This window comes from Nerophis lumbriciformis, linkage group LG14, assembly GCF_033978685.3.
Source record: "Nerophis lumbriciformis linkage group LG14, RoL_Nlum_v2.1, whole genome shotgun sequence".
NCBI classification, from domain to species: Eukaryota; Metazoa; Chordata; class Actinopteri; order Syngnathiformes; family Syngnathidae; genus Nerophis; species Nerophis lumbriciformis.
In genome coordinates this window covers 32,746,324-32,770,584 of record NC_084561.2, presented here as the reverse complement: position 1 = coordinate 32,770,584, position 24,261 = coordinate 32,746,324, and the positions used below count along the sequence as shown (strand labels likewise).

General features: G+C 40.1%; 1 protein-coding gene across 1 annotated transcript in view; it reads right to left on the bottom strand.

Annotated features, from left to right (window-relative positions):
• Nucleotides 1-750: 750 nt before the first annotated feature.
• Nucleotides 751-24,261, bottom strand: part of gmds (GDP-mannose 4,6-dehydratase) — a 203,075-nt gene continuing 179,564 nt past the window's right edge. The window contains exons 10-11 of the mRNA XM_061975613.1: nt 3,960-4,028; nt 751-1,119 (exon numbers count right to left, since the gene is read on the bottom strand). Coding sequence (XP_061831597.1) covers nt 1,057-1,119; nt 3,960-4,028 — 132 coding nt within the window. The 3' untranslated portion in view covers nt 751-1,056. The remainder of the gene's footprint in view (nt 1,120-3,959; nt 4,029-24,261) is intronic.

Genomic DNA, 24,261 nt, shown 5'->3' with positions numbered 1-24,261 from the left:
AACCAAAATGATTCCGTACATTAGGCGCACTGGCGCACTGTCGAGTTTTGAGAAAATGAAAGGATTCTAAGTGCGCCTTATAGTCCAAAAAATACGGTACCACTCTTGCGAGTGTCCAAATGTAAAATAAACAGCACGTCTTCCTGGGCGTCCAAAATATGGTGGGGTTTTATATTTTATTCACACAAAAAGTTAGCTTCGTGCTGTGTCGGGGGAAACAAGACGGAAGAGAATCGACTCGGTTAATGAGAAATAACTCCGCCCACCTCATTATGTGGTTAGTTTGGCAAGCTGGTCCAGCTTCGTTTTGGAGCTGGATTTGAACCAACAAAACTCAGGAGTGGGCGGCAACTTTTAGTGCTGCGGCAATGGAAAACAAAAGCTCTGAAATCCTACTCCAAACCAGCTGCAGTGGAAAAAAAAAAGAGTATCTGAGCTGTGGAACGCAGTTTGGTCACCCCTGAACTAAAAGAACCTCACTTAGGAACAAAACCGATTGAAAGTTTTTTTTTTTATTTGTCTTTGAAAAAAAAAGGTTACAATTTTAACCAACCTTTGACCCAGTCTGGACTGGATGCATCCCCTAGATCAAGTGACCTCGGTTTCAACAGCATCTAAGACCACACTGGGTAAACAACTGCCTGTCCGATAAAAGAGTGCACTGTGCTGACAAATAAAAGGGCTAGAAAAGCAACACGGTTAGAGGGAAATGACAGGAGCTGAGTCAGGCGACCTCTTGACAACAAGCAGTTACTGTTTTGTGATTGCTTTATTCAAACAATGGGATTCCTTCTGTAATTGCATTCTCAGACTATATTGTGTCTTTCTGCATGTACAATCTGCATTGATTTTTACAGTAAACTATTGATTCATGTTTCCCAGGTAATAGTTTTTATCGTCCCTGGAACTTAAATGATTGGAGTAAAATGCCATAATTAATCAAAACAAAACAAAAATCAAACATACACCATAACTTCATTTGGAATTATCTTCAAGGCAACATTAATTAAACATGGTCCTTGTTGTGCACTAAAATGGACTGCATACGGTTTGGTCTCAGGCATTTGGGTTTTTCTTCATCATCTCGATGTCAGCGTCCACCATTTCCTTCACCAGCTTCTGCAGACACACATCACACTTAAAAGTCAGCAGGGAAGGACAACAAGTTGACTAACAAACAGAAACATCTCTTCTGACGGTAAAACCCTTGATTATGCTTTGCTTTTATCAATGTACTCTATTTACAGTAAATATAGAGTACAAAACCCAAAACCAGTGAAGTTTGCACATCCTGTAAATCGTAAATAAAAACAGAATACAATGATTTGCAAACTATTTTCAACTTATATTCAATTGAATACACTGCAAAGTCAAGATATTTAATGTTCGAACTGAGAAACTATATTTTTTTGGCAAATAATCATTAACCTAGAATTGAATGGCAGCACGAAGGTCCTGAGTAGTCTTGGGTTCAATCCCGGGCTCGGGATCTTTCTGTGTGGAGTTTGCATGTCCTCCCTGTAACTGCGTGGGTTCCCTTCGGGTACTCCGGCTTCCTCCCACTTCCAAAGACATGCACCTGGGGATAAGTTGATTGGCAACACTAAATTGGCCATAGTGTGTGAATGTGAGTGTGAATGTTGTCTGTCTATCTGTGTTGGCCCTGCGATGAGATGGCGACTTGTCCAGGGTGTACGCCGCCTTCCGCCCGATTGTAGCTGAGATAGGCTCCAGCGCCCCCCGCGACCCCAATGGGAATAAGCGGTAGAAAATGGATGGATGGATGGATGGATGAATGGCAGCAACACATTGCAAAACAGTTGTCACAGGGGCATTTTTCCCCACAGTGTTACATGGCCTTTCTTTTTAACAACACTCAGTAATTTATGAAGCTTTTCAGGTAGAATTAGTTCCCATTCTGGCTTGATGTACAGCTTAAGTTGTTCAACAATCTTTGTTGTGGTATTTTAGGCTCCATAATGCGCCACACATTTTCAATGGGAGACAGGTCTGGACTACAGGCAGGCCAGTCTAGTACCTGCACTCTTTTACTACGAAGCCATGCTGTTGTAACATGTGCGGAATGTGGCTTGGCATCGTCTTGCTGAAATAAGCAGGGGCATCCATGCAAAAGACGTTGCTTGGATGGCATCAAAAAGCGACATCAGTGTGTAAAGGATATCACCATATGGGCTCATGAACACTTCAGAAAACCACTGTCAGTAACTACAGTTGGTTGCTACATCTGGAAGTGAAAGTTAAAACTCTACTATGCAAAGCAAAAGCCATTTATCAACAACACCCAGAAACGCCGCCGGCTTCACTGGGACCGAGCTCATCTAAGATGGACTGATGCAAAGTGGAAAAGTGTTCTGTGGTCGGACGAGTCCACATTTCAAATTGTTTTTGGAAAACTGTGGACGTCGTGTCCTCCGGACCAAAGAGAAAAAACAACCATCCGGATTGTTATAGGCGCAAAGTTCAAAAGCCAGCATCTGTGATGGTATGGGGGTGTATTAGTACCCAAGTCATGGGTAACTGTGAAGGCACCATTAATGCTGAAAGGTACATACAGGTTTTGGAGCAACATATGTTGCCATCCAAGCAACTTTATCGTGCTTATTTCAGCAAGACAATGCCATACCACACTCTGCACGTGTTACAACAGCGTGGCTTCATAGTAAAAGAGTGCGTGTACTAGACTGGCCTGCCTGTAGTCCAGACCTGTCTCCCATTGAAAATGTGTGGCGCAATATGAAGCCTAAAATACCACAACGGAGACCCCGGACTGTCTAACAACTTAAGTTGCACATCAAGCAAGAATAGGAAAGAATTCCACCTAAAAAAAGCTTCAAAAATTGGTCTCCTCAGTTCCCAAACCTTTACTGAGTGTTGTTAAAAGGAAAGGTCATGTAACACAGTGCCAACTTTTTTGCAATGTGTTGCTGCCATTACATTCTAAGTTAATGATTATTTGTAAAAAAAAAAATACGTTTCTCAGTTCGAACATTAAATATCTTGTCTTTGCAGTCTATTCAATTGAATATAAGTTGAAAAAGATTTGCAAATCATTGTATTTGTTTTTACTTATAAATTATACAACGTGCCAACTTCACTGGTTTTGGGTTTTGTACAATGCTATCAGTTAATCATATGCATAAAGTTGTGCCACGATTGGATGGCGTATGGGACGTGTAATGGTTCGACGACTTACCGCACCTAAAACAACATGACTTTCTGCGTCACAAACGAGCATAGGACTTTGCTTTCTATGGCAGATCCTCTTACCAGCGGTAACTAAAAAATGATAAATTATATAAAGATGTAAAAATACAATTCCGGGATATGTGCTGCAGTCAGACAGCGTGTTGCCATTGATTTTCCAGCTATGGTCATCATATTCAGGGTTTCTGTCCGTTGGCGATTACACTTGCCTTACTTAGGACTAGAATCCCCTGGCAAGTGGAGACACACCCGACTATCAGGTGGTCTTGGTCCGCCCGTTTGAGCTTGTCCATTTGGCCCTGGACTATGTTCACACTTGACCAAACAGCGTGTAAACACCCTTAATAGTGGTACTAAGCACAGCAAAATTGTCAAATCAAGTTATTTTTTTAAACAAGGAGTACGTTTGCCTGAATTCCCAATGTAACAAATGCGTATGTATCTGGGTATCATCCCAGGTATAATAAAGCGCTATATAAATGTGATAGGACACCATTTCCTAAAAAGTGCAGTTCCCCTTTAAGGTAAATCTCTGTTCACAGAAGTGCACCTGTGATCATGTGCTTTCATACGTGACTGTTTGGCATTAGGAGTATGACAATATGACACAAGACTGTTCTCATTTAAATATGAACTGATCTTTCAACACTGCATTGTGTGAGCTTCTGTCAGTGTAAAGGAAAACATGATTGACACCCTGCCACTCTTAATATTTAGTAGGTTTTCAAACTCACCTCAAAAGTGACCTTAGGCTTCCAACCGAGCTTCTGATCTGCTTTCGTGCTGTCACCTTGCAGGTAATCCTAGGACAAAGTGGAGGGACACGTTAGGACAACAGCAAAATGGTATCATGTATATCAGGTAGGCCATGCATAGGGCAGTTGACATGAGTATAGCAGTAAATATGTACAAAATTCAGTTCAAGGCAATTTTTGTTTGTCTTTAACACGCACGCACGTACAAACACAGGAGCATGGGGAGGCAAGGAAGGAGTATCGCTGGCCATCAATCTCCATTTTCAGATTCCCACCAACAATCGATGACCAGACAGTGACAGACCATGATGAATTGTGGGGTTCTGGTAGTGTAACCCCCGGTCCAAGATCATCCACTCATGATTTTTTATTTTTATTTTATTTAGCCTTTATTTAACCAGGTAAAAATCCCATTGAGATCAAGGATCTCTTTTCCAAGGGAGACCTGGCCAAGAGGGCAGCAGCAAAGTTGCATTAAAAAACAGTAAACAACACATAAAACATCACATTTACAACATTAAAACTTGCTCACATAACACATGTGCATACAGACAAGGTATTTCCTTTCGCAGAAACTTTAAACTCATTCAATGTAACAAGGGTTTGAAGTTTAATATTCGATTGTAGGTTATTCCAAGTCTTTGGTGCTAAAAACCAAAATGCTTTCTTGCCCAGTTCAGTTCTTACTTTGGGGACGACAAATTGCAGAACATTCATTGAACGAAGATTGTGACTTCCTTGTTTATTTGTTAAAAGACAAGACAGATAAGATGGAGTGATACCCAGAATGGTTTTGTAGATAAAAACATACCAATGATTGAGGCGTCGAGCACATAAAGATGTCCAGTTAACCATTGAGTATAAAATGCAATGGTGAGTAAGGGGAGCACAGTTGGTGATGAATCTCAGTGCCCCGTGGTACACACTATCCAGCTTGTGGAGACAACCAGCAGTAGCATTCATGTACAACACATCTCCATAGTCAATAACAGGTAAAATGGTTGGTCCAGCAATTTCTGTTTCACAGTAAAAGAAAAGCAAGACTTGTTTCTATACTAAAATCCCAGTAAAAGTTTCAGTTTTTTTACAACATACTGAATGTGCTCCTTAAAACTCAAGTGGTCATCAATTAAAAATCCTAAATATTTAAAAGCAGATACTAACATAATTTGTTGCCCATTTCTTGTTAAAATGTTCTCACACAGTGCTGATCTTACAGTTTTTTATGTGGTAAAGAATATACACTTTGTTTTCTTGCCATGTCCCAACAGCCTCTTAGTTGCTTTGTCTCTTCCCCCCTCTTGGAGTTGGGTTTAAGACCCTCTGAGACCATGTCTAAGACCACCTAAGAAAGATAGAATTTCTTTATACTTCCTCAACTTATCAAATTTGTTCACCATTTCCCTGTGGCCCCACATTGTGAGAAACACGCATATGCCTCAGGAGGGCTGATGAAATCAGGAAGAAGGAAGATCTGATATTTAAGTTCAAAATGATCAACTACAAATAAACACATTTGGAGCTATACTAAGAAAATTGATATTTACGCAATGCATTTCTTTCACAATCAGAGATGTGCCTGGGAGATATCTAACAGCATTTGTGCTTAACCACATCAAGTTAATTCAACGGCAGTGTTTATCAATAATGATTTCTACAAATGACAGAGAGCTTGACCTCTTTTCTGACCCACCAGTGACTTAAAAGTGCCACAATTGCGCATACTGTTGCTGGCAACGTGAGCCGATGAGGCAGAGATGGACATCAACGTACATGTAAAAAGTCCTTTCATTAGGGAAAACACAGGGACAACAGTTGTAGTACCAAACAACTAGCTAGTGCATATAGCATGAGCAGCTCAAATAATAACAATGTGGAACTAAATAGAGCTAATTACATATGGCGAGCAATGGAGCTGGCAGTCCAATTAACAGAAAGTAAAGGTACTGTAAAACACAAAAACCACACAGGTAATACAGCTAAAAAAGAGCACCGGGACAGGAAATCAAGGAAACAATAAGCAGAGAGAAGTAGATCAAGGGATCTAACAGTAAACAGTATAATGATAAACGGCTGTAAAATTCCGGACAGTTAGTAATACCGTTTAATTGTGTAATTATCGAAAAACCGTTATTTATTAATGCATTTTAGGCGACATTGCTCACTTCCTGGAAACGCAGCAGCAGCGCCCCTCTGAAGATGGCACTAACTAGTGCTGTTTGCAATGGCGGAAAACAACACAAGGAACTTCATTTTGCCCACCTAGTAAACAGACAAAAGTTAGAGTATTTTGAAGTTGTAAAGCATGCTGAGGGTAAAATAATTAAGGACAGTCATCCCATCAGCAGAAAATGCAGGAAAAAAGTCCCTGCGAAGGAAGGCAACAATTCAAACATGATGAGACAACTCCGAAACCACCATCCACAACAATACGTACACAAGTAAGTCAACTTACAGCTGAATGCATGATGGAAAGTGTTTGAACATGAACTTGTCATTGTTGGTCCGTCAGACGTTGTTATAGTTACACTTAATTAAGTGTTACGAAAAGTTACTTGTTATTGGCCGATATACTGTAGCAGAGCAAAATGTACTTCTGTTATTGTGTTTTGTGCTGTTAATGACCACTTCTACTTCTAAAACATAATGTTAAAAACAAATCCCATCAGAAACACTGCAAAGTGTTTTGTTTTTACAATACATACGGTTTTGTGTGTTACTGTGTGTGTGTCAGTATAACTCATAATCAGCTTCTATCCATACATCCATACATTTTCTACCGCTTGTCCCTTTCGGTAATAACGATAAAAATACATTTGCCATTTTCCTTATTTACAGAGTGGGCGTGCAACGGGCAAGTTGGATGCCACAGCTATTGTACATTGTACAAGATTGCAGCGCTTTCATATTTCTTTGCCAAACTTTCAAATAGTTGAGAGGTGTTCTCTGATATGTGGTGATCTCTCATAAATGAACACTATTTTTGTATACTAGGACCAAAAGTGCGGTTACAGCTTAAAGGCCTACTGAAACCCACTACTACCGACCACACAGTCTGATAGTTTATATATCAATGATGAAATCTTAACATTGCAACACATGCCAATACGACCGGGTTAGCTTACTAAAGTGCAATTTTAAATTTTGCGCGAAAAATCCTGCTGAAAACGTCTCGGTATGATGACGCCAGCGCATGACGTCACGGATTGTAGAGGACATTTTGGGACAGCATGGTGGCCAGCTATTAAGTCGTCTGTTTTCATCGCAAAATTCCACAGTATTCTGGACATCTGTGTTGGTGAATCTTTTGCAATTTGTTCAATGAACAATGGAGACAGCAAAGAAGAAAGCTGTAGGTGGGAAAAGGTGTATTGCGGCCGACTGCAGCAACACAAACACAGCCGGTGTTTCATTGTTTACATTACCGGAAGATGACAGTCAAGCTTTACCATTGGCCTGTGGAGAACTGGGACAATAGAGACTCTTACCAGGAGGACTTTGAGTTGGATGCGCATACGCGGTACCGTGAGTACGCATGCAGCTGCGGCTTCCAAACAATTGATCGCTTGCCTGTACGTGCGTGCCGCTATGTGCATGTCACATACGTAACTTTGGGGACTTTGGGGAAATATTTGTGCTGTATGAACTTTGGGGAGGTGAACGGTACTTTGGGCTGTGGGATTGAGTGTGTTGTGCAGGTGTTTGAGTTGTATTGGCGGGTTATATGGACGGGAGGGGGGAGGTGTTTGTTATGCGGTATTAATTTGTGGCATATTAAATATAAGCCTGGTTGTGTTGTGGCTAATAGAGTATATATATGTCTTGTGTTTACTTACTGTTTTAGTCATTCCCAGCTGAATATCAGGTCCCACCCGCCTCTCACAGCATCTTCCCTACCTGAATCGCTCCCACTGCCCTCTAGTCCTTCACTCTCACTTTCCTCATCCACAAATCTTTCATCCTCGCTCAAATTAATGGGGAAATCGTCGCTTTCTCGGTCCGAATCGCTCTCGCTGCTGGTGGCCATGATTGTAAACAATGTGCAGATGTGAGGAGCTCCACAACCTGTGACGTCACGCTACTCGTCTGCTACTTCCGGTACATGCAAGGCTTTTTTTATCAGCGACCAAAAGTTGCAAACTTTATCGTCGATGTTCTCTACTAAATCCTTTCAGCAAAAATATGGCAATATCGTGAAATGATCAAGTATGACACATAGAATGGACCTGCTATCCCCGTTTAAATAAGAAAATCGCATTTCAATAGGCCTTTAAGACCATCTTGCATATTTTTCCATTTATTTTTATTTATTCATGTTATTTAGTTTCCGCCATAATACTTTGTTTATATTGCTTATGTTACTTTCATATGCACATTTAATTTTTACTTGAGGAACACGAAACAGTTATCTATAATAATGTTTCTTCTACACAGTACATCATTTTGAATGTGTTATTTTTTAATAAAACTTGTTACAAGATATATGTACTTTTTTAAAATTTTGAGCAAATTTAAAAATACCGCGATAATAATAAGATTTGAGATGCTGGCGGGCTGCACATGGATAGTTTGTGTTAGAGGAAGGAAAAAGCTACGTGACTGTGGGCCGTTATTTCGAAACTCCCCATAACTATGTTCCTCAGTCAGAATAAAAAAACAGTTATTTCATGAAGTGATGCCTTCACCTTTGTTGTCACAAATACAAAACTGTTGAAATGATGTAGGTTTAAAAGTGTATAAAGTAGGGGTGTGAAATGTGTCTGTGCTTTGCCAACCGTCAATATCCACCACCGACATTTGTGACGGCGCGAACTTAACTTGACTTGTGGAAAAGATGACAGTTGTGCCTTACAAAACGACTGATTTATTGATATTAAGCAACATCTCAGCAGCAACAAATCCTCTGTCGACAAATTCACACACACTCAAACTCCCATTCCTTAATGCCCTGCTTCACACACCCCCGTGTCAGGTCAGAGATCAAAAAGGACCCCCAAATAGCTGTCCCAGGCTCTGCCCGTAACAGACTCCTTGATTTTGAATGTCCAGAAACGGCATCTCCTCATCTATCGTGCCAAAAGAGTGAAATTACATCTGAAAACCTTTGACCAGATGACTTCAGGTTCATCCCACCCATATCTTTGAAGGTGTAAAATACAATCCGCCTTAAACACAGGGTATTTTATTTTGAAAATAAACAGGATAATTTTTTTTGTGTTTGTGCATAATTTCCCGGCTGGAAAAAGCAGATTTTTGCTCAGTTGATTCCCCGTGCTGCGGCATCCACCAAAAATAGAAGCCCTGTGTACAAAACCCAAAACCAGTGAGATTGGCACATTGTGTAAATCGTAAATAAAAACAGAATACAATGATTTGCAAATACTTTTCAATCTATATTCATTTGAATAGACTGCAAAGACAAGATACTTAACGTTTAAACTGGTAAACTTTGTTATTTTTTGCAAATATTAGCTCATTTGAAATTTGATGCCTGCAACATGTTTCAAAAAAGCTGGCACAAGTGGCAAAAAAGACTGAGAAAGTTGAGGAATGCTCATCAAACCCTTATTTGGAACATCTCACAGGCTAATTGGGAACAGGTGGGTGCCATGATTGGGTATAAAAGTAGCTTTCATGAAATGCTCAGTCATTCACAGACAAGGATGGGGCGAGGGTCACCACTTTGTAAACAAATGCGTGAGCAAATTGTTCAACAGTTTAGGAACAACATTTCTCAACGAGGAAATTTAAAACAAGGAATTTAGGGATTTCACCATCTACGGTCCGCAATATCATCAAAAGGTACAGAGAATCCAGACAAATCACTGCACGTAAGTGGCAAGGCCGTGACCTTCGATCCCTCAGGCGGTACTGCATCAAAAAGCGACATCAGTGTGTAAAGGATATCACCATATGGGCTCAGGAACACTTCAGAAAACCACTGTCAGTAACTACAGTTGGTCGCTACGTCTTTAAGTGCAAGTTAAAACTCTACTATGCAAAGCGAAAGTCATTTGTCAACAACACCCACAAATTCTGCCGGCTTTGCTTGGCCCGAGCTCATCTAAGATCGACTGATGCAAAGTGTAAAAGTGTTCTGTGGTCTAACGAGTCCACATTTCAAATTGTTTTTGTGAGCGTCGTGTCCTCCGGACCAAAGAGGAAAAGAACCACCCGGACTGTTCTAGTGGCAAAGTTAAAAAGCCAGCATCTGTGATGGTATGGGGGTTTACTGGGTGTTGTTAAAAGGAAAGGCCATGTAACACAGTGGTAAAAATGCCCCTTTGCCAACTTTTTTGCAGTACGTTGCTGCCATTAAATTCTATGGTAATGATTATTTGCAAAAAAAAAAAAACGTATCTCAGTTCGAACATTAAATATCTTGTCTTTGAAATGTATTCAATTGAATATAAGTTGAAAAGAATTTGCAAATTATTGTATTCTGTTTTTATTTACGATTTACACAACGTGCAAACTTCACTGGTTTTGGGTTTTGTATATGTGGCAAAGGGCTTTGGACTGGTGTAGTTGTGTGCGAAATGTATCCGCCAACGGTGAAACTTGACGCAATGACTAAAATGGAGACAAATTGAAGTTCAGCAGCAGGTACGCATCTTGTGAAAATCCAGTGTTAGAACAGCTGACGATTCAGTTCAGAGGAGTCAGATTCGACTATTGCCTCCTTCTGTGAAACACAAGCCTCCGTTTGCCCCCAGTGGGAATTGCCAGAAAAGAAAAACGGCACGTGTCAGAAATAGGTACTGTATGTAAATAATAAAGTTGTAAATAATTACATTCTCACACTTTGGTTGTCCAAAATAAATGACTCGGCCCCATTTTTCCTCCTTTTTCACTGCAACGGTTCAGAGTCGGCTTACGTTTTCCATTGTCAAGGCACCAGAGGGTGCTGCACATTTCAGAGTTTTTTTGGTTAAAATCCAACCTTGCTGAGTCAGCTGGTTGAACCGTCTGCATAATGAGGTGGGCGGGGTTATTTTTAATAAACACCAGCCATTTCAATCAATCAAAGTTTATTTACCTTATTTTCCGGACCGTAGGGCGCATCGGATTCAAAGGTGCACTGCCGATGAGCGAGTCTCGTCAGGTCTATTTTCATAAAAAAGGCGCACCGGATTATATGGCCCATTATAGGGGTCATATTATTTTTTTTTTTTTTCAAAATGTAAAACACTTCCTTGTGGTCTACATAACATGTACTTCTTTGGTCAAAATGTTGCATAGATTATGTTTTACAGATCATCTTCAAGATGCTTTCTGACAGTCGCTTCCGGATGCACCGTTTCGTGGGCGGTCTTATTTACGTGGCTCACCTTCGGCAGCGTCTTTTCTCCGTCATCTTTGTTGTAGCGGTGTAGTATGCAAGGACGGGAGTGGAAGAAGTATCAAAAGATGGAGCTAACTGTTTCAATGACATTCAGATTTTACTTAAATCAATAACGAAGCAGCATCTCCTCATCCGTGGCTCACTAGTGCAATAACAACGGCCGTGTGTGCCGTGAAAAACCGTCCGACCGGAACTCTCTAATAACTAAAGTTCCTTGGGTGAATTATGTACAATCACTACACCGGTATGTTTTAGCGCTTTCATAGCGAGTTTACTGACGGATATAAGTAAGACCTTTCCACTACTTTATATTAGACATGGCAACAGCGGAGGATGAATGTCCCATAACAAGAAGATTGAGAAAAAGAAGAAGCTTATCGACTACGGCGTCGGCACGGACCACAAATGCGGACTCGCGCAAATTTTCAGGACTTATGCAGATCCCAAATACAGATCAGCAGGTACCAGAAGGTAAAAAAGGTCGCCTTTGTATAATATTGCGAAACAAAACGCCAGGTAATATGTCTTATCTTAAAATGTTCTATATTTTCAATGGAACACATTGCAGTCTACACGTATCTCTTATGTGTGACTGCCATCTACTGGTCACACTTATCATTTCACCATGTGCTAAATAAAATAGCTTCGAGGTCGATAAGCATAACCAAAATTATTCCGTACATTAGGCGCACTGGGTTATAAGGCGCACTGTCGAGTTTTGAGAAAATGAAAGGATTTTAAGTGCGCCTTATAGTCCGAAAAATACGGTATATAGCCCTTAATTACAAGTGTCTCAAAGGGCTGCACAAGCCACAACAACATCCTCGGCTCAGATCCCATATCAGGGCAAGAAAAAACTCAACCCAATGGGCAGAATGAGAAACCTCGGAAGGGACCGCAGATGTATGTCGAGTGGATCTAGTTAATAATGTGAGATGGATATACCTCCATCTTGTTTGCAACGCAGCGCAAATGTAACTTTTTATGTTAACAAAATGGAAAATGTCACCAAATCCTGGACGACTGAGGGGACCTGATGTTTGTTTTCCATCAAGACACTCGCAAACGTCGTACAGAAATTTCCAACGACTACAACAACCCCGCCAACTTTGAAAAGCATACGGATGAGATTTCTGCTGCCGGTTTGTTCTCTCCTTCGCACCAATCAACCACAAACCGAAAATGTTAAAAAAGGGATATGGAAACCATAAAAATGGCCAGGGCAGGAGTGGCAGTGTTTGAATATGAATGCTATTAATGAATGCTGACCAGGTACCCCCTTTGCCTAGGGCCCTGAAATACATTGAAACAGGCTTTATTTACACACACTAAACAGACTCATGCAGGTTAAGTTGGACTGCAGATGGTATTAAGTGCCCAATGTGTTTGGCAAAGATCATTATCTTGCATCGCATGTATTTAAGTGTACTGTCAAGAACCTGGGAGGAGGAATACATCAAGGTTACATTTGTGTCTCTTTTGTGAGTGTGTTTGTCAAATAATACATGTTTAATGTGGGATGTTTATGGGCATGAAAAGGGAATTTTCACCCACCCTGCATACTATGATTTATGTGGATGGAAAATAGATCATATTTCATGGAGTCAGCAAAAGCTGCAGATGGGACTAGGAGATGGAAGAATGGAGTAAGTGGGAATAAGTTAAAAGGAGAGAGGGAGGGGGAAACGGGGAGCTCAGGTGACTGCTCACTTCAAACTGAAATTTAATAGGCATATTAAGTGCACATTCTTACAATCACACAACATAATCGTAACGAACTAAGCAAGAGCAACAATGTTAGCGCTAAAAAATGCCGAGTAATGACTTATCTGACACTCACACTCTTGAATTGTTAAACTGAAGGTGTTGGTCAACAGTTACTTTGGGAAACATTTTTTTTTATCGACAACTACATTTCAGAACATAGCAATACTGCAGAAACGCTGCTTGAGACAGGTTTAAAGAAGACACTGGTGTTGCAAAAATAGCTTGAAAACTTGTGAAAATCGAAATATTCTTCAAGTGTACCGTATATTTAAACTTTGAAATGGTATCTGCACATTGTAGAAAACAACTGCTACTGCCAAATTTTCCAGAATTTATCCTTCTGTGGCTTGATCTCAACCCAATATAGCAGTGGTTCTTAAACGTTTTCTTCCAGCCCCCAAATTTGGAGGGCTGCTCCATCAGACATCTTTTAGTCACACTAAGAAACATAAACTATGGCGGACTTGGAAGCAAATCACATGTACACACGAATGAATGCTGCATGTTAGCAGTTGACCAATTATGCTGTGTCCCGAAGCAACTCATTGTAGGGGAAGTGTACTAAACTTCGCAACTTTCTGAAAGTTAACAAGTACACCGCCAGTGAGCCTTTGTTACCATCAGTGGTTTAAGAGAACACACAAAAAAAACTGTCATGGCTTTAATGGTTGTCTCGTCCATTCTTGCATGCCCGCAGCATGTGCCAACCTACAGGAGAGATCTTTGCCAACAAGTTAATTAAAAAGCAGAAGCAATGGCTGTCAAACAGGTGAGCAAGACTACAAATCACTTGAAACACCGTTTTGCGACTTGTTGTTCTTTTACTCAAAGCGTGAGAAGGGGTCTACCTTCGATGTTTTGAACAAGGAGAGTGCCGGTCACAACAATTGCGGTTATAACGGTGACATAAAGCAGCTTTAAAGATCAGAGCACTCATGTTAGCCACACGAACCAGACTTTAAGTGTCAAGTGTGCCAAACAGTGTATCCTCTGAAGGACTCAGCCTACTTAGGTGACCAAGGCCTCAGCTTCAGAGGCACCTCCCAAAGTAGTGACTGGTGTTGCTAATCTGTGTGGTCTCGCCTTTGGAACACTTCTTTGTTGCATCCCCCAGGCGGCTTTAATGCAAAGGCTTATCTGGGCTGAAGCCCAGGGGCCCTAGATTTTGATGGTGGAGTGCAATGATTGGTATTCATAGCTGTCAATCACAAACACCTCAGCTTCCTGAAGCGATTGTGTACTCTTGCTCCCTCGGCTGCGCTGTTTGTTCCTACTACACCGAGCGTGTGGGAGACCAGCATACTACTACTGAGCTAAAACACAGTTGTGGACTGGCTTCTATTATTACACTCGCACAGATGTGCATGCGTTCGTCGTGAAGGATGTGTTTTTATGAACACATTTATTTTAAAAAAATGGGTGATATCTTTGCGTTGTTGCTTTTCTGTTGTGTTATGTCATGATTTTTTTTTTTTTTTTCAAACTTGTGTTTTTGGGGCGGGGTTGTTGTTGAGGTTGGTGGAGTGGGGGCCCTTTAGGTTAAGGCAGCCTTGTGCATGACTTGTTCACACCCTTAACCTATGTCCCAATATTGGCCATTCAGGGCCACAGAAGGAGAGAGAAACTAGAGGAAGATCAAAGCTTTAGTGGTAAACCTGATACAATATATAGCATACTGTATCAAGAACTAACAGCTAGCTTTTACGTATGTATTCATTATATTTTAGGATTTTTTCGACTTGGAAGAGTCTGATTTAACCTTCAACTTGCAGTCATATTGTCAAACGTTGACACCCCTCCTTCCTCTGTAGAATGGAGGCGAGTTGATTACTGTACAACGGATGTGTTGGGAGAATGTTCCGAGATGGGGGGATCGGCGTGACGGGTCGGACAGGAGCCTGTAGACAGGTTATAGAGCACACCGTCGGACGCAGAACCCGCAGTTCCACCGCGTACCTCGGAAGAGCCAGAGCCGGCTGTTGGCCATGCTTGGCCTCACCGGAAATTGGACACGATGCATGCCGGTACAGAGTAGCTTCGACTAGCTCGCTCGTGTAGGCGGCCTCACTCACTGCTCCCCTCTGACAACTGTAATGATTTATCCGCAGGTTCACCCACAATAACCTTGTTACAACTTTTACTTCCTCTACATAGTGAAATTTGATAGTCTTCCACCAGAGCTGGCGGGGCCACTCTGAGGTCCTCACTAAACTATCAAATCTCTATCGTATTTATTTATTTATCACGTTGTTTTAATAATTTTCTGTGAGGTGGAAAAAGTTGCACATGAGATCTGTTTTTTGGGGGGGATTCCCACGACCTGTTCACATACAGGTGTGAAAAAGGATACCGTATTTTCAGACTATAAGGAGCACTTAAAACCCTTTCTTTTTCTCAAAAATCGCCTTATAACCCGGTGCGCCTAATGTACGGCATAATACTGGTTGTGCTTACTGACCTCGAAGCAATTTTATTTGGTACATGGTGTAATGATAAATGTGACCATGCTTTTCATACATAAGAGATACGTGTAGACTGGAATATAATGGCAGTAAACAACACCAAAACTTTAAATGTTGCATTGAGAGTATACTGTAGAACAAAAAGCTCAAAAATCTGTCAAAATGTTTTTAGTACGACTTCGGTAAGCTATGAAGCCGCACTGCTTGATGGATTGTACTGTGCTTCAACATACAAGTATTATTATGGTGTGTGTATAAGTACCGCAAAATGGCACTTATTAGCAGACATATTACCTGGCGTTTTATTTCACAATATTATGCAAAACCTATCTTTTTTACCTTCTGGTACCTGCTGATGTGTATTTGGGATCTGCATAAGTCCTGAAAATGTGCGCGGGTCCGTCATTGTAGTCCGTGCCGACACCGTAGTCACAAGCTTCTTCTTTTTCTCTGTCTTCTTATGTGGCATTCACAAGTAGCGTAAAGTTCTTACTTATATCTGTCAGTAGACTAGCTATCAAAGCGCTAAAAACATAGTGGGTTTACATAATTCACCCACGGAACTTTAGTTAATAGAGGGTTCCGATCGGACGGTTTTTCACGGGACACATTTCCGGCGTTGTTGCACTAGTGAGCCACAGATGAGAAGATGCTGCTCCGTTATTGATTTAAGTAAAGTTTGAGTGTCATTAAAACAGTTAGCTCCATCTTTTAACCCTTTTTCCACTCCCGTCTTTGCACGCTACACCGCTACAACAAAGATGACGGAGAGACAACGCTGTCGAAGGTGAGCCACGTAGGTAAGACCGCCCACAAAACAGTGCATCCTGAAGAGACGCTCAAAAAGCTACTTGAAGATGGTCTGTAAAACATAATCTATGCAGCATTTTGACCAAAGAACCACCATTACATGTTATGTAGACCAAGATAGTGTTTTAAATTTAGAAATAAATAATAATATGACCCCTTTTAATGCGCTTTTAATCCGGTGCGCCCTATGGTCCAAAAAAAAAAACGGTACTCTCTGGAAATGTTTTTGTTTTTATACAAATGTGAATGATTTTCTTATAAAATGCTTTATAAAATGGCAGTGTCTGGCAGTTAGGATCAACAACTCTCTGAAAAATAACTAAGGGACCAATTTTCTTCACTCCAACCAACATGGTTATTTTTTTTCTTCTAATTTTTGCATGTATGAAATTATTTTCATACTATTTTATTTGAGCCTGCAGTTGATGTACATTTTAGAGTAATATAAATATATAGAAAAAAAGTTGATTATTTGTACTAGTGTTGTCCCGGTACCAAAATGTATTTCGATACTTTTCGGTACTTTCCAAATAAAGGGCACCACAAAAAAATTGCATTATTGGCTTTATTTTAACAAACATTTTTACGGTACATTAAACATATGTTTCTTATTGCAAGTTTGTCTTTAAATAAAATAGTGAACATACAAGACAACTTGTCTTTTAGAAGTAAGTAAACAAATAAAGGCTCCTAATTTAGTCTGCTGACATATGCAGCAACATATTGTGTCATTTCTCTTTCTATTATTTTGTCAAAATGATTAAGGACAAGTGGTAGAAAATTAATTATTAATCTACTTTACTCATTTACTGTTAATATCTGCTTACTTTGTCTTTTAACATGTAATATCTACACTTATGTTAAAATGTAATAATCACTTATTCTTCTGTTTGATACATTACATTAGTTTTGAATGATACCACACATTTGGGTAAAAATCTGATAAGTCGGTACCGGATCATACATTGGTCATATTCAATGTCCTAATGTGTCCAGGGACATATTTCCTGAGTTTGTAAACATAATACAAATATTAAAAAACCGAAAGAAGTTGTGATGCCAAAAAATATTGATGTAATCAAAGTAGTATCGACCACATACGGGACCAGTATTTTTTAGATTCATTAGTATCGCGGTACTATACTAACACCGGTATACTGACAACCCTAATTTGTACTGTAGTGTAGTACAGTAGATTTCTGTAAAATTGGGCAATGCATCCTTTCCTATTTATGGAGCTTTGTAATAAAGGCATACAAGAAGAAGAAACTGTTTTAGTACAGTATTTATGACTTTACATGCTGGGTAAAACAATAAAAATAGTATTTTAACTGTTCCATTTATGTCCCTGTAAGCCCATTTCCCTCAGTAAAGTTCTAAAGAAAGAGGCATAAGAAAAGATAAACTCACATTAACAGGGAAGCGAACAGTTAACATAAACTAACATTTCCCAAAAAAGCATGTCAAAAACAATTAGCCCATCTTGGTAATTGCAACACTAAATTGGCCCTAGTATGTGGATGTGAGTGTGAATGTTGTCTGTCTATCTGTGTTGGCCCTGCGATGAGGTGGCGACTTGTCCAGGGTGTACCCCGCCTTCCGCCCGATTGTAGCTGAGATAGGCTCCAGCGCCCCCCGCGACCCCAAAGGGAATAAGCGGTAGAAAATGGATGGATGGATGGATGGTAATTGCTCAATATTAATAAACACATGTGCATGTAAATAGAAGAATGGCACAGGACAATTTAAACCCTACCCCCTAAAATGGGCTAATTTTAAAACACAAGTGCACAGGCAGTTTTGTTTGATTTCATCAAACAAAAGACTAACGCGATAAACCAAAATAAATTGCAATTTACACTTAATCAGTAGCATGGCTATCCAAATGGTAAATGGTGTGTTTTTCATTAGCACTTCACTATACCTGGAATGATCCCCAAAGCCCTTTACATTATACATCACATTCACCCATTCACACACACAGTCACACACTCATGGCACTCAGATTATATACGTAGACCACATAGGTGCATACATTTATTCTGGCTGTTTCCTTTTTGAGCAAAATAGTCTAGGGCCAGACTAAGATGAAGCAATGGTGATTAAGTCAACATGTCTGTGAATATTGTCATTTATCATTGTACTCTCAGGGCATTGAACTGATCGCAATTCCACTTTTCATGTAGTCTTGAAAGATATTTTATAGGTGATCTAATTCTAATTCACTTCCTGTCTGAGCTTTGCATTGTCAGGCAGGGTTAGAGCAAAGGTGTGTTTCTTTCACTGCCTTCTCATCTCAGCTGCACCGTGAACATGCTCACATGTACTCTTTCAAACATTTGAGTCTGGAACAATAGGAACAGCAGGATGTTTGGTTTTGCATTTCACACCTTCACTACGTTTCCATGCACTAAATTAGTCTGATTTCTCAAATAGTTCGTTTTTTTGTATTTTCACAACTATGTCCATGCACACTCTCTAATGCAGTGCTTCTCAAATATTTTCTGTTACGCCCCCTCAGGAAGGAGAAAATATTTCGCGCCCCCGAACCCCACTCTCTACCGTGATTATAAATAATATAATTTGTCTATAAAATTCTACTATAAACTATACCTTTGCTTAAAGGGAAATTGCACTTTTTGAGGAATATTGCCTATCGTTCATAATCTTTATGAAAGACATGACGATGGATTTTTTTTTAATGCATTCCCTGTGATGAGGTGGGGACTTGTCCAGGGTGTACCTCGCCTTCCACCCGAATGCAGCTGAGATAGGCTCCAGCACCCCCCGCGACCCCGAACGGGACAAGTGGTAGAAAATGGATGGATGGATGGCATTCTAAATATTAAATAAAAGTAAATAAAAGTCCACTTACAGCGGAGCCAATTGGAGCTCCACTATCCGCCCATAAAATCCGATAAATAACCATACAAAAAGCGCCAACAATACCCCATTTACATTTGGTGACTTGAATATAAACCAAGTATAAGTGATATTATTATTATAAACGCTAATGCAGACGAAATATTTAGACAATGCAGTTTGTTATTCTTATAGCCAGACCTGTGTGTTTATTTCCGTACCTGACGGTTTCGGCTACAACTGTTGCCTTCCTCAGAGGTTGTAACGTGATTGCAACAGTTGCATAAAACAAATTGCATAAGTATTTGAAGACCTAATGAACTTCTTTGGATTACCAAACTATTCAGAGTGGCGCCATGATCACCTCCAGGTGTGCCTATGTTTACATCAACGAGTGGTCTGCTGTTTCCTCGCTTCCCTGCTCCCTGTACATTTATTGTACATCATAAATCATGCCTCTCACCTGAAAAGTAGATGGCTCAGAATATCATCTGACAAGTTGGGACATTTTGACAACCATACAGGATCTGGAACTGGCAAGAACGACACAAAAATATGCTTGTTCCCCACTCCCCCACCCCGTGTCTTCGCAAGGATTATGAGACACTTTTCATCTAAATGGGAATATATGAACATCCTAGCAGTCGGCATCCTAATGACAGCTGACTTTATACAGTAAGTGATGTTTTATTATGTTTGTTGGCTTACCTAAAGTCTGCAGTGAGTAATCAGTGATGAAGAAAAATATAAGGAAATGCTTTGATGCGTTTTTGACATTAATGCACAGTGTATGCTTAAAATGATCAAAATATGTAAATATTAAGTGTTATTATAAATATGCTCTTTACTACATTACATATATACTTACATCACGTACATAAAACCTTAATGGAGGTATTGGGATGTTTTTTTAGGGGCTCAATAGACTTGAACGGGACTTGAACGGCTCCCATAGCTGACCTTTGATCGTATTTATTTAATATTTACAATGTATTAAACAAATCAATCAGTCGTCATGTGTTTTATAATGATTGAGAACCATTGGCAAAATTCCCAAAAAAGTGCATGTGAAAGTCTCCTGCGTGGTGGGTTCTCCTGGGACCGACAGAACTTTCGTGAGCCCGGGATACAGGGTTGAGCAAGTCTTTATTTTTATATTTTATATTGTTCAAGGCTGTGTCGCCAGCAGCCTCCTTGCTCCCGCCTTCTCGCTCGTGTGGGTTTTTGTCTGCTCTCATAAGCGCTTCCCACTCATGGCCTCGGACGCTGCTAATAAAGGAGACAGGTGATTAGATAACCAGCCCCAGCTGTGCAATCTATTCACCTGCCAGCTGGGCTTCGAAGCCGGGCCATACACACTCCCTTCCCGCAGGAGGCGCGCCGACCACGTCCCCTCCACAGTGCAGTGCCCCCATTTGAGAAGGACTGCTCTAATGCGACTATTGGTCATACGCCGAGTGCCTTATTACATTTTAGCGCAGATAAAACCTTTGACGTCACACAAGGCATTTGCGGCTCCTTACAAATTAACAGTTTAGCTTCATTGTACCTAATGTCTGCTGTAATATTGGCACGGATTAGAAATATCACGTCTCTAATGGCTATGCTGATGTTGCGCTACGAACATGACGCTACTTCCAAGAAAGTGTCGGACCAGATGCAGGTCCTAAGCCAAAAAAGACTGGCGGGAGAGATTTCTCAGCTTTTTCGAATGCATTTTCGGACAGAGAATCATGGACACAAAAGTTACAAATGTCTCGAAGTTCATTCATAAGGCTCTGTGTATTGATGGAAGGAAATTTAAATCGGAAGGAAATTTAAATCGGAAGGAAAAAAACGTTTGTGTCCCAGCTGATACTGTTCCAGATGATGGTTGCTTTGTTCCGGGCTATCTTGGCAGTTGTTTAGAATACAAAGTTGTTGCTAATCAGATTGAAGTGCACGAATGCAGCGTGATGAGGTTTGTGTACGCTTTATTATTCACCTTCATTACACCTGCTTCATTCTCTTTCCTCCCATTCGTATTTCGCTTGGGAGTCTAAATTAAGCCGGCATTCTACAAAACCCAAAACCAGTGAAGTTGGCAAGTTGTGTAAATCATAAATAAAAACAGAATACAATTATTTGCAAATCCTTTTCAACTCATATTCAACTAAATAGACTGCAAAGACAAGATACTTAATGTTCAAACTTAAAAACTGATTTTTTTTTGCAAATAATCATTAACTTAGAATTTAATGGCAGCAACACATTGCAAAAAAGTTCGCACAGGGGCAACACTCAGTGAACGTTTGAGAACTGAAGAGACCAATTTTTTAAGCTTTTCAGGTGGAATTATTTCCCATTCTTGCTTGATGTACAGCTTAAGTTGTTCAACAGTCCGGGGTCTCCATTGTGGTATTTTAGGACTCATATTGCGCCACACATTTTAGGACAAGCGGTAGAAAATGGATGGATGGATTTTCAATGGGAGACAGGTCTGGACTACAGGCAGCCAGTCTAGTACCCGCACTCTTTTACTACGAAGCCACACTGTCGTAACACGTGATGTGGTGACCCTCACCCCATCCTTGTTTGTGAATGACTGAGCATTTCATGGAAGCTGCTTTTATACCCAATCATGGCACCCACCTGCTCCCAATTAGCCTGTTCACCTGTGGGATATTCCAAATAAGTGTCAACTTTTTCAGTCTATTTTGCCACTTGTGCCAGCTTTTTTGAAATATGTTGCAGGCATCAAATTCCAAATGAGCTGATATTTGCAAAAAATAACACAGTTTTCCAGTTCGAACGTTAAGTATCTTGGCAGTCTATTCAATTGAGTATAAGTTGAAAAGGATTTGCTAATCATTGTATTTTGTTTTTATTTACGATTTACACAACGTGCCAACTTCACTGGTTTTGGGGTTTGTACATTTCCTTTGCTTCCTTCTTAAATAAATCTGTTCTTTTTTTTCTGCCATCGATGCACTTCAAAATGTTCTGTTCTTTTAATTTGTACAGCAAATAAACAGTCTCCTCTTCATTACAAATGTTGCTTGTGTTTTTATTGAATGGTATCTGCTTCCGGGTTATATCCCACGCATTGAGAATGGCGCATGTGCAGCACACACCCACTCGAGAGATCTGGTTTTCAATCGCATAATCCAGGTGAATTAGTCCGACATTCCAAAAACCAAACACGATCGGATTAAGGTGTTTCCGTGGGTTGTTTATTTAGAGCCAAACTATTTGAGGAATAAGACTAATATAGTGCATGGACACGTATACTGAATGTGATCTTGAAATTGTGCTATCATCCTGTATTATCACTGTTGTTAGAGCTTTGAAGCACATTTTAGGAGAGCAAATGTTATTTGATATACATAACAAATATTTATTTCTAAGTTAGGGGACATAATATACAAATATATTTTGAAGACTTCCTCCTTCAAGATACCGTTTCCTCTCCGAGAAGCATTCCTAAACTAGGCAGCTTGAGAAATCGTCTGTTCTCATCTTGCCCAAACAGGGAGAGCCAGAACTTGAAAGTGTGCAGCGACAGGCGAGAGAGAGCAAATTGTTCCTCCTCCCCTTAGGGAGTACTGACTCTAAGCCAATCATACCTTGCCAGGGCCCACTCCACACCTAAAGCGATATGGTTGACTCGTATGAGCACACTTATTCACGCCCAAACACAGCCCACATCCCCTCATTTGGCACGAGTGGAAGAAGTGGTCTACAGCCGACATGCACAAGTACCTGCATGTTTGCAATGTAGCCGAGTCATAAAAAGACAGTCATTTGATTGATCCTTGCAGGTTACAATAAATGACAACTGACTTAATTTAAAATAGAAAGTGAAAGCCACAGTACGCTCACCCACAACTACAATCAATTGTGTATCAAATTGAAAGTCAAACACAATTACAAATAGACAGAGTAGATATTGAAAAGGTAAGAGAAAACACATTTTTGGGTGTAAAAATAGATGATAAAATGAATTGGAAATCTAATGTAAAAAATATAAAACATAATGTAGCAGGAAAAACATCAATAATAAATAAAGCAAAACACATGCACCTGGGGATAGGTTGATTTGCAACACTAAATTGGCCCTAGTGTCTGAATGTGAGTGTGAATGCTGTCTGTGTTGGCCCTGTGATGAGGTGGCGACTTGTCCAGGGTGTACCCCGCCTTCCGCCCGAATGCAGCTGAGATAGGCTCCAGCACCCTCCGCGACCTCAAAAGGGACAAGCGGTAGAAAATGGATGGATGGAAAAATCACTTCATTTTTCACTACTGCTAACTAGTGTTACCATATCTGAGTTATTGTGCAGACACATGGGGAAACAACTACAAATGTGCGCTTCATTCACTAACAGTGCTACAAAAAATATAAATTAGAATAATACATAATGCTGGATAAAGAGAACATACAAACCCTTTATTTATTGAATCACAAATATTGAAATTCAACTACTTGGTGCATTTGCTTACAGCTAAAATTATGTACAAAGCAAACTATAACCTGCTACCCAAGAATGTACAACAATTCTTCTCTAAAAAAAGAGGAGAAATATAACCTTAGAGGAAAATCCAACTTAAAACATTTGTATGCTCGTACAACACTTAAAACCTTTAGCATATCTGTATGTGGAATTAAATTATGCAATGGATTAACCAATGCAATCAAACAAAGCACCAATATGATTCAGTTAAAGAGACTGTTCAAACTACAAGTGTTCACAAAGTACACAGAACAAGAATTATGATGAAAATCTTGAACCCTTTTTTTTTTTTATTGAGATAAAGATTATTTATGTATTTAATATTTGTTTACTTACTATGGTATATATATACATACATACATACACACCAGTGACGTGCAGTGAGGTTCATGGCTGGTGAGGCACTGACTTCATCACAGTCAGATTTACAAACATATGAACCCTAAAGAGTATCTTATTCACCATTTGATTGGCAGCAGTTAACGGGTTATGTTTAAAAGCTCATACCAGCATTCTTCCCTGCTTGGCACTCAGCATCAAGGGTT